Source organism: Acartia tonsa, chromosome 12 (genome assembly GCF_053477335.1).
Source record: "Acartia tonsa isolate MP-2025a chromosome 12, ASM5347733v1, whole genome shotgun sequence".
Lineage (NCBI taxonomy): Eukaryota > Metazoa > Arthropoda > Copepoda > Calanoida > Acartiidae > Acartia > Acartia tonsa.
Window position 1 is genome coordinate 13,694,899 of NC_137271.1, and position 14,907 is coordinate 13,709,805.

Here is a 14,907-nt window from a genome sequence, read left to right on the forward strand (position 1 = left end):
TAGTTTGGAATGTAGCAAACGGGGAGAAGGAAGGTGGGGGCAAGGGGCAAGGGAAATAAACAGAATAAAAAGGGGCAGTCATATTCTTGCTAGCAGCTGGCCGTGTCCAATAATTTTTTAATATAAAAATCACACCAAAAGACCTCAATATATTTCATCAAAAACAAGTTGTGATTTCACTTTACATGACGCTATGGAAATCTATTATTTAATTAACAATCCCTTTATAATTTCCTACAAATTTATTGGATTAAACTGGATTTCATGCCCTTTCTTTGATAACTCTTATATTGAATTAATTGCTCATTGTCCCCTCCCTTACTCCCTGCCTATGTCCCCTCTCTCTTTCTCTCTCTCTCTCTCTCTCTCTGAAAATATTTCATGTATTGATCACCCATAATTCATTATGAATTGTAATTTTGTCGACTATATAGCATTAATTAAAGTAATAGTGGTTGACATCAATATACAGTTATAGAAATTAATTTTTCCCTCTTTTATTATCTTCTTTAATCAATTCTACTAGAAGCCAATATCTTCTATATTACCATATTTTATTAAATTAAGATATTGCTAACTGTTGGAGACCGATATGGTTCTCCTTTACAGTAAAGCTTCGTATATGTCCAGAGAAGGATTAAAACTATTTATAGTGAGGGAACCTAATCCATTCAAGAGTAATCACCCCTGAAAAAAAATTTCCCCCCATATTTTTTTTATTTTAACATTTTCTATTATTTAAAATTAAAATTGAGGTTTTATCCATTTCTGCCCCTTCCCTCCTATTTCAAGTGCCCCTAGAGGCTTCTAGTGGCCTAGCAGCTAATATGACAGCAATTAGTTTTACAGAAAGCAATCTGTCGTGGATATAAATCCCCTCCTCAAAAAAATTTATGCCCTCTAAATTATCCAAATCTATTATGACGCGCTGTAAAAATTCACCTAACAATTGTTAAATGTGTAGTAAAAAAATCTCAACAACAAATAATCAAAGGATTTGTTATTTGTGAATTATTGTTCATCTTAAAATGTCCATCCATAGCAGGGAGGGAGAGAAGAATGGGCTGAAAATAAACTTAATGGTACCCAAAGTTTCAGTCATATTATATTATCTTATTAGTTAGCTTCTAAACTTTTGATACTTTTAGTTAATTTTGATTTGTTTGTTCAAAAATTTCAATCTACAAATGGGTAATTATACTTTTCATCTTTGTATTGAAGATGTGTATCAGTTTTTCATCCATTAGGGTCATGTAAACGTATCGTTAAATTATTTTAAGAAATTTTTCACACAAAAAAATCCGATGTATATCAGAGCTGAATCTTTAAATCATTTCAATGGTGCGCCAAATCGGGGTGCGCCGAATTTCAGCCAATCACAGCGCGGCATTTCGTAAAATGCTGTGTTCTCATTGGTGGAAAGTTGGCTCACCCTGATTTGGCGCACCATTGAAATGATTTAAAAATCCAGCTCTGTAGTAGCAGTCGAAAAAAACTTTCAAAAATTTTAAAAAATAAAATAGCAATAATTTACATAAAAATGTGTAACTAACTTACAACCAATAGGCGCCCCTTATGAGGATGAGGGTGGGGCCGTTTACCTGTATCACGGCGGATCTGGCGGTCTATCCAGCAGTCCTGCCCAGATCATTAAGGCCTCGCAGCTGCCGGGCGTTCAGCTCAAGTCATTTGGCTACTCACTTTCAGGTATGGATGAATAGAAAGGAAGATAGATAGTTTTGGATGTATACAAAGATAAAAAGAGAGATTTAGATAGAGCACAGTGGGATCCAGTGGGACATCCAAAAAATTTAGAATTGACTTTTATCTATCCTAGGAATTAATAATGGCTGTATGTAGACAGCTAGAAAAGAAATTTTAAAAAAATATTCATTTTTGGCGGATTTATGCCATTTTTAAAAAAGGTAGTGAAAAATTTCTTTTCAGTTTTGATGATTTTCCAGATTTTTTTACACAATTTTTTCAAAGCAACAAAAAATACATTTATGTTCATCTTATGAAAATAATTTTTGATTGAGGTACTTTTCAGATACCTGTACCAATGTCTGATTAAAGAAAAATTTTTAAAAAATATTTTTTTGGTGGTGTAAATTGACATTTTGTGAGAAAATTTCACCAAAAATATTAAGATTTTTAATCCCAAAAAATCAGTTTTCTCCAGTTTACCCAAAAACGGCCAGGATGCCCCGGGTTTTGCAATGATAATATTAATATGCAACATGTATTGTGTTTAAAACAGTTTTCATAACCTGGGGCCTCCCGGCCGTTTTTGAGTAATTGAGCATTTTACATTGCATGGTTTGAACAATTTTGTTCTTGTTAATTTGAAATTTTTCCTCGTTAGAGGGGGAAGGAGTCATTTTAGAGCCCAAAGTCATCTCTGCAATGTTTTCTAACTTTTTGAGGCGGAACTTTCTTTACTTAGGCATTATTTGCCTCCGGCCAACCGTTTCGCCGTTATTTGCCGCCGTAGGTGTGATTTTTAACGATTTTTGCCGTTCTCGCGGTTTTAATGGACATTTAAGGGAACAAGGAGTCCTTAAAAAAAGATGACTTATAAATACTTTTATTTTAGCAATTAAATTTGCTAAATTTCATGTGTTCTGAAAAAAATTGTATTTCTAACTGGTTTTGGTTCAGCAGAAATTCAAATTAAGGGATTAATTATAATATTGCAAAAACATTATATATGCGTCTGAGAGAGATAGAGAAATATACGTTTGAGAGAGAATATAATATAAGCAATTATGTTTATATTCTTATACAAACTTTAAATGAAGATAGCTAGACTTAGAATAAAGGTATTAACACAAAATCAAAAGTGTTTTGAAAATTATGTTATTGTTGTTTATATCTGTAAAAAAAACATTAGAAAACATGCCTTATTAGTGTCCTATTTTACTTATACTGGACCTACCTAAAAATGCCGGGACTCGAAATGGGTGCACCTGACGCTATATTCATGTTCACAAACATTGTTTGCATTGAAGAAATATTTACATAGACGTTTATTTTGTTAAAATATTCCTATCCTAACTAAAGTTATGAAGGTTTATAGATTTTTTAAAAATAGGGTAGCTTCGCTCCTCCAAAACCGCCAGACGTACTTACCAAATGCACATTAGACGTTAACAGGAGCAAAATTTATGTTATTTTTGAGTTAAAGCAAAAGAAATTACATCATTTCGTCAAATACAAGCTTTTTTATTGATGTTTACTTTTGTCTACCCTTAATGTCCCGTTTTTTGGCAAAAGATCCCACTGTGTAGAGAGGGGATAGAGATAATGAGGGGACAGAGTGAGAGAGAGAGAGATCTAAAGAGAAATAGAGAGGAAGGGAGGAAAGGAATAAAACAAATTAGAGAAAGAAAATAAAGAGATAAAGGGAGGGGAAGATAGAAAGATAGATTGAGAAAGAAAGAAAGGTAGAGAGAGATAGAGGGAGACTCGATTTGGATCAAAATACTATTTGACTTGATGGATTAACAAGACAGATAAATAGACATTATCAAAACTACCTATTATTTAGGTGGACTCGACTTAGACCAGAATAACCATACAGATATTCTTGTGGGGGCATTTGAAAGCGATGCTGCCGTTATAATCAGGTAAAATTTTAGCAATTATTTGTATTCCAAACAATAATGTCCATAAGTAGCGCAGCAATAAGATAATACCATATTTCTGAAAGTAGAACACAAAAAATTTGTTCTCTAAAAATCATTTTATAGTTCATTTGATTCTAAATACGTCATTTTATAGACTTACATACATGACTTATTTTAGAGAATTAAACATTTTAGAAATAAAATTAAAAAGTCATGTGGAAACAAAAGACCGACAGACAAGCCAATAAAGTAAGCTCTGCTGTTGAAAATTTACTACTTCACACATATTTAAGTTTATTTGTATAATCTTAAACTTGAAATAATTTTTAATCTAAAAGAAAGTAAATCTACATTAGTTTATGTGATATTTAAGTAAAGGAGACAATGCTAATTTTAAACTTACAGGGTGTTAGCATTACTGACAAGTGGTCATGTATGACACATTAATTATCGACTGTCGACTTCAATTACATCAAAGTTAACATTGCTGATATATTATCGACATGCATTAACGTAGATAATAGATAGTAACAATAATACGAGCGACGAAATTTTAATACAATAGAAAATCATCCGCTGACTGCTATCTTTTAATAAAAATAAATTAGAAAAAAGGCCCTTTCGCTCTAAAAGTTGTACATATTCTATCCAATAATGTGAACAAATTGTTCCTGCACTGTGTTACCATTGGTAAAAATGAACAATTGTTTATTTAGAATTTCTATATTTATTGTTGAAATACAATCATAACACAAACTTTAAGATAAGCATCACTTCTATATAACAAGGATGACAACAAACATAACAGCAAAGCTCTAAAGTCAAACGGTTGGGCAAACGAACATTAACACTTGTAGAGTGTCAGGATACTTTTTAAGGATATAATATAGAGCTATCCGTTATGGAGAATAGACAGACTGACGAACGGACCCTAATTAAAATAATAATCACCCCTACAAACATAGACGTCAAAGAATGGGGGTCAAGGGGTGTCTGTCTACCCCCCCCCCCTCTCAAACTTTGAAACCCCTCATTTTTCCCCCTTAAATTAAAAAAAATACCCCCTCAAAACTTTAAAAACCCCTCATTTTACCGCACTCAAAAAGAGCTTGGACGTCCTTGCCTAAAAATGGGGTATTCCTGTCCAGTTTTTTGTTTAGGAATGAATATTTCTTACCCGAGGGAATAAATGATGGACCGATAGGTCATCATTTATTCACGAGGGTAAGAAATATTCATTCCTAAACAAAAAACTGGACAGGAATATCATTCTCATTTAAACAAAAAACTCATTTTTTATGCTAAAATGTGGTTTAATTTTGGTTTTTAAATTTCATTTATTTCTCTGGTATCTTTTTTCTTTCTTTTAGTAATTAATTAAAATTATAAAATCTTCCAAAAAAAATTAAAAATCTTCTAAAATCATACCAGGGATATAAATGAGATACCAGGGAAATAAATGAATATTTACATCCACTATTTAAGGGGTCGTTTATATGGGAATGTAAATTTTAAATAATCACCCAGTATTTTAAATTTTAAAAGGATGTTATATTTATTTTAATGTTTATGTTTGACATTTCTGCATTTTATGCGATAATAGTGCACTTAGGTAGGATAAGGGAGTGGACAATGGCCGATTAATTTATCATCTTTCTACCTAATTAAGATTTATACTTGTTAAAGTTATTGGTTAAAAAGTTTGGGCACTTATTATAAAATAAATTGAAAATAAGAGGAGGGTAGTTTTTCGATGATGATTAAAGTCCCTCAACAGATTATGACGTCATACGATAGAATAGCCAATGAGAGGCCAGTATACACTGTAATTGACCAATGGTAAAATTTATGCTGGCCTCTCATTGGTTATTTTATCGTATGACGTCATAATCTTTTGAGGGACTTTAATCATCTTCTAGTCTTTCGTTTTTTTAAAAGCGAAGCTTTTCTATAATTAGGGTCGGTCCGTCCGTACGTCCGTAACGGATAGCTTTTTTCGTTAATTTAGGCATGTTAGAATTGTCCTATCGATTTCAAATTTTGCATGGTTATTCCTTTAATAGTTAGGTACGATTTAGAAAGCGTAGCAACTCTATAATTATTACCAAAATGTCCGTACGTCCGTTTTAAACATGTTGATTTTTTTACTTTTTTAACAACAAATTTTTATGTGATCAAATCATCCGATTGATCTGATTTTTTGTATATTGATTCCTGGGAGAACAAAGTATAATGTTATAAGCGAAGCAACTCTATAATCAAGTCCTAAAAATGTAGGTATGTCCATAAACATCATCCTGAATAAAGCAGTTTTCTAACAAATTTACTTAGAATTTTGCTTCGACTCTTATATATTTATATTCTGATTATTTAGTTCTGACAATATATAAGTGTTAATGTCCGTTTGTCCTACCGTTTCAGTGCTTCGCTTTTATGGATCCTTGTTTATATATTATTTTAGGTCAGGTAAGGTTAGGTTATTTTCAGAACTGGGTAGCCCACCGTAGAGTTAGGGCCCGTAAGGATTAGTAAATGAAAAAACTACCCCAAAATTTTTAATTTTTTAAAAAAATACGGGAGGGGGGTGAGTTATTGCTCTACAATAGAAAACTCATCAGATAGATAGATATCCAGCCTTCTTCTTTTATAAGAATTTTATTTTTTTAGATCTCGGCCAGTAATTGATATAACAACGTGGTTTGGTAATAAAAATCTTAAGGTAAATTTTATTTTATAATTTTTATCGTTATAAAAACAAAAAAGGTGTTCTCTATAAAGCTTCGTTACGTTACCTCTAGTCTCCTTCTCGTCAACATTTATTATAAACTTTTTTTGCTCGTTGGCTTGACAACTTTGGGGACTTTAATTTGATTGGTTGGTTCATTAAGTAATCTATAGAACGGAAATTTTATGTATCATCATTGGGGATGTTTACCAATTCATCCGCTATTTGCTTATCCCTTTTGCGTTTATGTCAAAGTTTAGTTTAAATGATTATTAAAATATTATATAATTTTTAAATTAAATAATTTTTAGATAAATCCAGCAAACCCTGGCTGTGATATGGACCCTACTTCATCAGAGGTAAAATTTTGTCAGAATCGCATAAAAAAAGGAGGGAGTTTTGTTAAGTTTGAAAATTTTAGATTTTTACGTCATGTTTATAAATATTGAATTAAATAGCTGTGTCCGTCTGCTGGTTAATTAAATGAATATATTATTACTTGGATGTTTTACACTAGATCTTCATGTTCTCTAATAAAGTAAAACTCGCAGCGGGCTAAAATAATCCCATCCATCTCCTATACCCAATTCCCTCCCCTCCTACTGGATGAGAGAACTAACCAATAAATGAGTTAGCATAAACATGTTAGCAACCTAAATGGACCACAATTTTATCTTGTCATAATATTCACATATATTCTATATTTATTGTTATTTAAGACCTCTAAAACAGATGTTTTCATAGTCTTATGCTTCTTTTAGAAGCTTCCTGTTAGTATTTAATATTTGGTAAAAGTAATAAACAATAAGAATATAAATAATAGGCAGTTTTTGTGTTTGTCTGTCTTATAATATCTCAGGGAGTGTCCTTTTCAAGCACAAGACATAAATAAATCATCTTTATTATTTGTAATTTTACTGGGAAGGGGGGAGAAGACAATGGCCTCTAAATTATCACAAATATTTTCTTTCTCCTAATATTCACCAACTACCAAAGGCATAAATAATCTGAGGGAAGTAGGGATAAAGGGATAGAACAATGGACTAAAAAATAATGTCCCCTCCATTTATTCTAAACAAAATTACTCCTGTTGTAGTTGTTGAAAAATATAATTTCCAGTATGGCACCAGGTTTTGATTAATATCCGCTGGATTAGAACCAGTTCGCAGCCATATTGAAAAAAAATAAAAATTACAGACAATTTTCCTTGAATATTAAAATAAAATTCATAAAATTAATACCAGTTTTGTTAGACCGGGACTTCAGTCCCTCAGGGCTAACAAAATGGTTTTAATCTTAAAATTTTGCATTTCAATTTCCGCGGAAAGCTGTCTATAATACGATGCAATAAATAATTATAATCTATTGTCCAAACCCTGTATCGTTAATGGTGATCCTAAAGACAAATAGTCACAATAAATAACACACAACTTTGGGCCAATTTAGACAGTATATGTAAAGTTATTTTGGTATGGTTGGTTGTCTGCTATTGTTTGCAATAAATTTGGCACCCTTCTAGGACATATTCAAGAACATTCGGTAGGGTTTATACAATGCAAGTTATATTTTTAGGGGTTAGCAAAAAGTTTTAAAACAATTATAAGTGCATCTTCTCTATATGTGATTCTTTGGTATTTTTATCTTTCAAACTGACTTTAAATAGTAAGAAATACTATTAGAAATTATATTGTTATAAAAAAGTTTGATAAAAAATGCTGCTTAAAATTATAAGATGGGTAAAGAATTTTATTGTATCATATTATAGACAATTTTACTATTCGCGGAAAGCTGTCTATAATACGATTCCTGTTAATATTTGTTTTTAATCATATTTCCTAAATAGATTATATACCAAAAAAGCTTATTTTTAGTAATGCTTTAACACTAATACACCAATCCTTAGTATCTTATGTACATGTTTTGTACAAGGGGTGTGGTTGAAATTTTTAAAAGCTAAGCTTTCCTATAATTAGGGTAGGTCCGTACGTAACGGATAGCTCTTTTCGTTAATGTTAGGCGTGTTAGAATTATCCTATCGATTTCAAACTTTGCATGATGATTCCTATAGGAGTTAGGTACGAGTTAGAAAGTGAAGTAACTCTATAATCGTTACCAGAAAGTCCATACGTCCATTTTAAACATGTTGTTTTTTAACTTTTTAAACGCCAAATTTTTATGTGTTAAAATTATTTGATTGGTCAGATTTTTGAAATACTGATTCCTTGGATAACAAAGTACATTGTTATAAACGAAGCATCTCTATAATCAAGTCCTAAAAATGTAAGTATATGTCCTTTAACAATATCCTGTATTTAAGCTGTTTTTCAGCAGATTTACTTACAATTTTGTTTTGTTCGACTTTAATACATTTATATTCTGATTAATCAGTTCTGACACTATACAAGTGTTAATGTTCGTTTGTCTTAACGTTACAGAGCTTTGCTTTTATGGATGTTGTCATCCTTGTTTTATGGCAATTTTCCTTAAATCGGCAGTACAACACCCATAAAGAAACCCCTTCCTCAATTAAAAGAAATTTGTTTCAATGCTTCTTTTAGGTCAGGTAGAGTCAAGTAAAGATTATTATGAGAGTTAGGCCCCCTCTTTAATGGGAATGCTTTGTTTAATACACAGGTGTATAAATTCCAATGTTTAAACATTATTTTTGAAAGAATAGGTTGCTTTAAGTCCTTTCTTAAGAAACACACGACATACAAACATACAAACATACAACTACTTTAAACAATTTATATTTAGGTTTGTTTTGAGCTAGAGTCTTGTTTCCAAATTAGAAACTTTCCAACAAATATTGAAACAACGAATATCAAGTATAAGATTGTGGCGGAGACTTTTAAAGGTAAATTTTAGTTTTTTTAGTAGCGCAGCTACAATTCGATTAAGATATGTTTGTACGTCAAATTGAATGACTATTTATATGTACTGGCGGGGGCTTGAGTGAAGGGGGGAAGTGCTGAAGTCGATCCTCATTATTCAATTTTAGTTTTGAAAAGAAAAAGTAGGTATAAAAAAAATTTCTAGGGGCAATTTCTATTGAGGAGTAAAGGAACCCTCTCTTAAAATAGATATAAATCTTCCAGGACCCATGTGGAGCTGCACTGTAAAGTAGAACCGTTTCGGCTCAGAGTGTAGCGAGATACTTTTTACACACATATAGACATCCTGTTACTGTAATATATGAATGAGAATCACTCTTTTTATGATGTTTTAAAATATATTTTATCTTACAGGTGGAAGGAAATTTTCAAGAGTCAGATTTGATTCAAGCTCTAAGGTATGTAACTTTCAATATTTTATATTTGTTCAATAAAATTTCTAAAAAGGTCAGAAAAATAAATTTTTAGCATAGATCTTGATATTTTTTTTTATTTTTGTCGACAAAAGGGCGTTTATCAAAAGTAGTCATGGCTTAAAGGTTTAAATTTGTCTGGAAGAAACATCAAGCAATAAAAATAAAACTTCATTTTAACTAGCCTAAATTTTTCCGAAATCGTAAATTTTTGAATTGTTTAGTTTTCATGAAATTTAATAACTTTTTTTAGGAAATTACTGATACAATGGAGAAACGAGTTCAAGTCAGAAAACACAATCTTGATGGATGCTTCAAAGAATTGGTTTATCTTAAGGTATACTTTCATAACAAATATGTCTACCAATAGATATATTACGCTAGATGGTTAATCAGCAACAGTTATCTGCCCATTTTTAAAAGGCATTTGCATATATTATTGTTTATTATTAGTCACATATGATTAAATTCCTGCAGCCTGTCTTTTTTACTGTCTGTTTGTCTATAACTCTTATTATATTTCTTAAAATTGATCAATTCGCCAGTTTGTGTGTCTTTTCCGCATATTTGTCCGTTTGTTTAACTTCTGTTCATCTATTGTTTTATGTACAATCCTAAAATCTGTCTATCATCATAAATTTATCTTTTTTTAGGAGGGAACTGTAGATATTAGAACACCCATCAAATTTCTTGTTGAATATTCTTTAGGACAGGTAAATTTTTTTCACATTTTTAAGATAATGTTTCAATTTTTCCCATAGATCTTAAGGAATAAGACAGGGGCCGATAAATTGATGAACATCACCAATAAACATTAACAAAATTACCCCATCTATAGATTACAATTAATTAATGAAACGTTTGGACACACAACTTAATGAACAAACCATTCAAAATTCAAAGAGTCCCAAAGGGTGTTAAGCCAACGAATAATAAAACATTAACAATAGACTTTTGGGACTAGTGTAATAAACAGCCCGATGTCCCTTTCCTCCCTGGATTATGTTCTTTTTTCATAAGTAAAAATTAATGTCAGTAAAAGTTTGTACTCATTCTTATAATAGCCAACATTAGAGGAAAAGTAATAAGTGAAAATCCTTATACTAAAGTAACAGGATGTCTGTGTGTTGGTACCGAAGGATCTCGCTAACCGCTGAACCGATCGGGTTTTCCTTAACAGGGTAGCTTCTCATAGGTCCCGGGAAGGTTTATAACTATTTTGGGGGAAGAGAAATCGCCCCTGGAAAAAAATTACCCCTCCCGAAAAAGAGACTTGAACGAAACATAAACCAATTATTTCTCTAATAGGATATTTTAAATTTAAAAAATTTAAAAACATTTAAAGTGCCACTAGAGGCCTCTAGGGGCGTAGCCGCTAGTTATAAATGAAGTAACATAGCTAAATTTTATACAACTTATACTATACTAGTGGCTACGCCCCCAGCTTCTAGGTTAGGGCCATTGTCTTCCGAGATCTTTGGCTTCGGACAAAAAAGCCTTACCACGTTAAATATAATGACTTCAGAAATAAATAATTACTTCACTTTAGTTGTTCCATTAACCAATCCCTTAATCCCCAAATAAAAATGTGACCACTCATTTACTAATTTATAAAAGGTAGAAATGACATAGCATAATCTACAACTTTTAAAAGTTTAAGAGTTCTTTAATTCAAGAAAATTACAGTCATTTTTCTACTTATGATCTATGAATACTATGTTGTTATACATACCCTGCAAAGTTATTTTAGAAACCAATTTTAAAGTCCCCTTTTTTGACAACTGACATTATTGTAAAGCTTAAAATCATGGCAAATTGGTAATGGGTAAATAGTAGACAGTTGCAATTTTGACTTGAAAATAAAAATAAATTAAGAATCATAGATTTTTTAAAATTTTAAAACACAATAAACTTACTTTAAAAGAAAATATCTTAGGCTGTGAGATCACAATGCTATTTTTCTAAAACCTAACACTTATATAAAATGCTGTAAAATATGAAAACATTCATTCAAATTTTAACCTTTTTTTAGGATGAACCAAGAATTCATGGAAATCGGATGCCAAACATAAATCAGGTTTGTAAATTCTTTATTGATAACAATGAACAGAGACAATAACTCTAAATTTCGACAGCAAACAGATTAAAGTTTTTAATCAATCATAATAAAAATGTAAATATATGATAATATGATATGATATATTAAAGAAATGAAAATGTATAATAGGGTGGGCCCATTTCACCCTTTTTTTAGATTTTACTGTTATCATAAGTTGTGGAAGTCATATGTATGTATGATAAGCCCCATTCAAGTTTCAAAAGTGACTTGGCTCTTATGGTTTCCGGCGCGCGGGGGGTATAAAAAGTGCCCACCCCCTTATAAAACTAAAAATTCAAATTCCTTCAAACACAGGCATGTTGCATATCAAAATGACCGCATTGAAATGCTGATTACGAATCTGAAAACCGTTTTGAAAAATATTGCTCCTAGTTCAAATAAGATCTCATTAAGTGCCTAAAAACAGCTGATTTAGTCAAAATTGTTCATTTTGGTAGGTTATTTGAAAATTATTTCAGACTAAATCAATATTTTTCAAAACGGGTTTCAGATCTGTAATCAGCATTTCAATGCGGTCATTTTGATATGCAACATGCCTGTGTTTGAAGGAATTACAATTTTTGGTTTTATAAGAAGGCGGCCATATTTTATACCCCCCGCGCACCGGTTGTTTTTGGATTAAAAAACCTCTTTCAAGTTTCACAGAGTTTTATATTGGCCCAGTAACCCTTGTCAATGTCTACTTATGTGAAATTCCAAAATCGACCCACCTTAATGTATAAATAAAATATATTGATTATATATCATATATTTTATAAAAGCGTAATTTTTTTGTACATTTTTAGAATACCTACCTCTGGCCCCAAAGTTTAATAACAATTGTAAAGTAGAGTCATAAAATAAATCAAAGAAAATTGGCCCCTTTGTATAAAATATTGAATTTATGAATGTTTTATTAGAACCCGATACTTTGTAACATAAATCTTTTGTATAATTCTACAAGATATAAATCAATTTGGAGTAGAAAATTGTTATTAGTTAAATCACTTTATTTTTAATGAAAAAAGGATAACATACTGCTGAAGTAATCTAGAATAAAACTTAGATAATTACAATGCAATGGGTCATTTAGCATATATAAGTTGTCATTTTAAACCTATAAATATTTTTTTAGTATCCAATCTTGAACATGAAGGAGGCCAGCAAGGAGCTGGAGGTTCCCTTTCACAAGGACTGTGGAGATGATGAAGAATGTCAGTCCAATTTAGGTAACTATGTTTCAACCTTACAGCTAAACTTTCTTTATCTGCTGTTTTTATATTTGACGATAGTTCAAAATGAAATTATTTTAACATAACAATTTACAGTTTTAAGAAAATAAACTAGCTAGTAATACCATTCATGTTATTAGGTTAAAATACCGATTGTAAATTGATTTTAAAATTGATTTTGTGTATGAATTTTCTTTGCTAAACTATAACATTAAACTTGTTCAGATACTATATTTGTATTATTAAAGGGGAAATAAAACAATTTTAGGATCAAGTCAAGCTGAGTATGCCAATAGCCTGTTTTGGCACACGCTACTTGACTTGGGGGAATATTGGCATACTCTACTTGACTAGGGGGAATATTGGCACACTCTGCTTTACTTGGCGTAATATTGGCATACTCTGCTTTACTTATCAAGATATGCTTTTTCTAAAATTTTGAAATAATTTATGTATTTCTAGCTGCTCCACCACGCCCCCCCCCCCCCCCCTCCCTCGAGGCTTCATTGAAGCAGTCCATCGATTAGTGAGATATTTTATTTTGAAATTTTAATGGTTTTAGGCTAATTTTCGTAACTTTTCTACTACATGGAATAGCTCCTTGATGCTAGGGACACAACTGTGCTAGTTTATATATTTTACGTACATAAAGTAGTAAATTTGTAGGTTGAATTATTATAATATAAATCTAAAAATATGTTAAATTCATCTTTTTTTAAATTTTTTTTTGTCATGCTGCTTTTTTTGATAAACTATTGGCATACTATGCTTTACTTGATGAAATATTGGTATACTATGTTTTACTTGGGGGAATATTGGCATACTCTACTTGACTAGGGATAATATTGGCACGCTCTGTTTTACTTGTTGCCATTGGCACACTCAGCTTGACTTGATCCCAATTTTATAATATAAAGTAATAAAGTCTTTTATCTGTAGCTTCAGATTTTAATCTGAAACAATGGGTTTACCGGTTTAGAAACGCTTCAAATAGGTCTTGGGATGCTTTTTATGCTATTTGATCTTTTAGGTTTAATAGAAAACCCCTAGATCCTAGGGGTGCATCCACTAGTAAATCATATTTTCTTACTAAACATATGTTTCTTGACAAAAAAAAGTTTCAAGAATATATTTTTTTAGTTGGTGAGTTGATATTGCTTGGTGAAGGAGTAATGGACAATGAATTAATTCTTGGAGAAGGAAGAGAACTATTGGTCAATATCTCAATATCTAATACAGGTAACAGCGTAAAAACTTTTCACATTTTTGTCCTAAGTTTAGGTATATTATGGATTCTGTATTGAACTTTTTGATTGATCAAAAAAAATTTCATAAACTATAGTGTAAACAAAAAATTCTCAAATTTTCAAAAAGTTTCTTTGGCATTTTGAAAAATTACCTATAATTACAAAATTGACATATTATCAACATTTTGTCAATTTATCTATTGTTCAATTTGTCATCGCCTAGTATAGTTCATAAATCATGGGTATGTATGGGTGTTGGTACATTTGTGCTAACATTAAAAATAGCAACTTTCCCTTAAAATCTGAACAAGATAAATTAAGTCCATATGCAGCGTACCAATTAAAACATCAAGATTGCATGATAATTAAGAGTTTTAAGGAAAATGTTTTTTGCAGATGTTGTCAATAAATTAATAACTTTTTAACTTTTATATCTATGATGTTATTGTTCAGCAAATATCATTTTTTAAATTCTTCAATGAACAAGGAAGTCTCTTATCTTTTTAAAATTTCTACAAGCCTAAAATAGTCATTATAAAACCAAAACCTTATTATTAAAGTAATTATTGATTGGTGGAAATGTTTAACGCAAATTATTTTCAACTTTATAGAAACACTTTCCCTAAATTTATTAGTGCTAGCGCGAAAACAAATGCCTGATGAGTTAGG

The 14,907-nt window shown here is 31.0% G+C and overlaps 1 protein-coding gene across 1 annotated transcript in view; it reads left to right on the top strand.

The window, feature by feature from the left end:
• Positions 1-14,907, top strand: part of LOC145333023 (integrin alpha-PS1-like) — a 170,749-nt gene that overhangs the window by 121,461 nt on the left and 34,381 nt on the right. Inside the window, exons 16-26 of the mRNA XM_080178176.1 lie at positions 1,563-1,707; positions 3,551-3,629; positions 6,297-6,348; positions 6,666-6,713; positions 9,112-9,211; positions 9,603-9,646; positions 9,915-9,998; positions 10,315-10,374; positions 11,694-11,738; positions 12,895-12,988; positions 14,132-14,230. Of these exons, the coding sequence (XP_080034302.1) occupies positions 1,563-1,707; positions 3,551-3,629; positions 6,297-6,348; positions 6,666-6,713; positions 9,112-9,211; positions 9,603-9,646; positions 9,915-9,998; positions 10,315-10,374; positions 11,694-11,738; positions 12,895-12,988; positions 14,132-14,230 (850 nt within the window). The remainder of the gene's footprint in view (positions 1-1,562; positions 1,708-3,550; positions 3,630-6,296; positions 6,349-6,665; positions 6,714-9,111; positions 9,212-9,602; positions 9,647-9,914; positions 9,999-10,314; positions 10,375-11,693; positions 11,739-12,894; positions 12,989-14,131; positions 14,231-14,907) is intronic.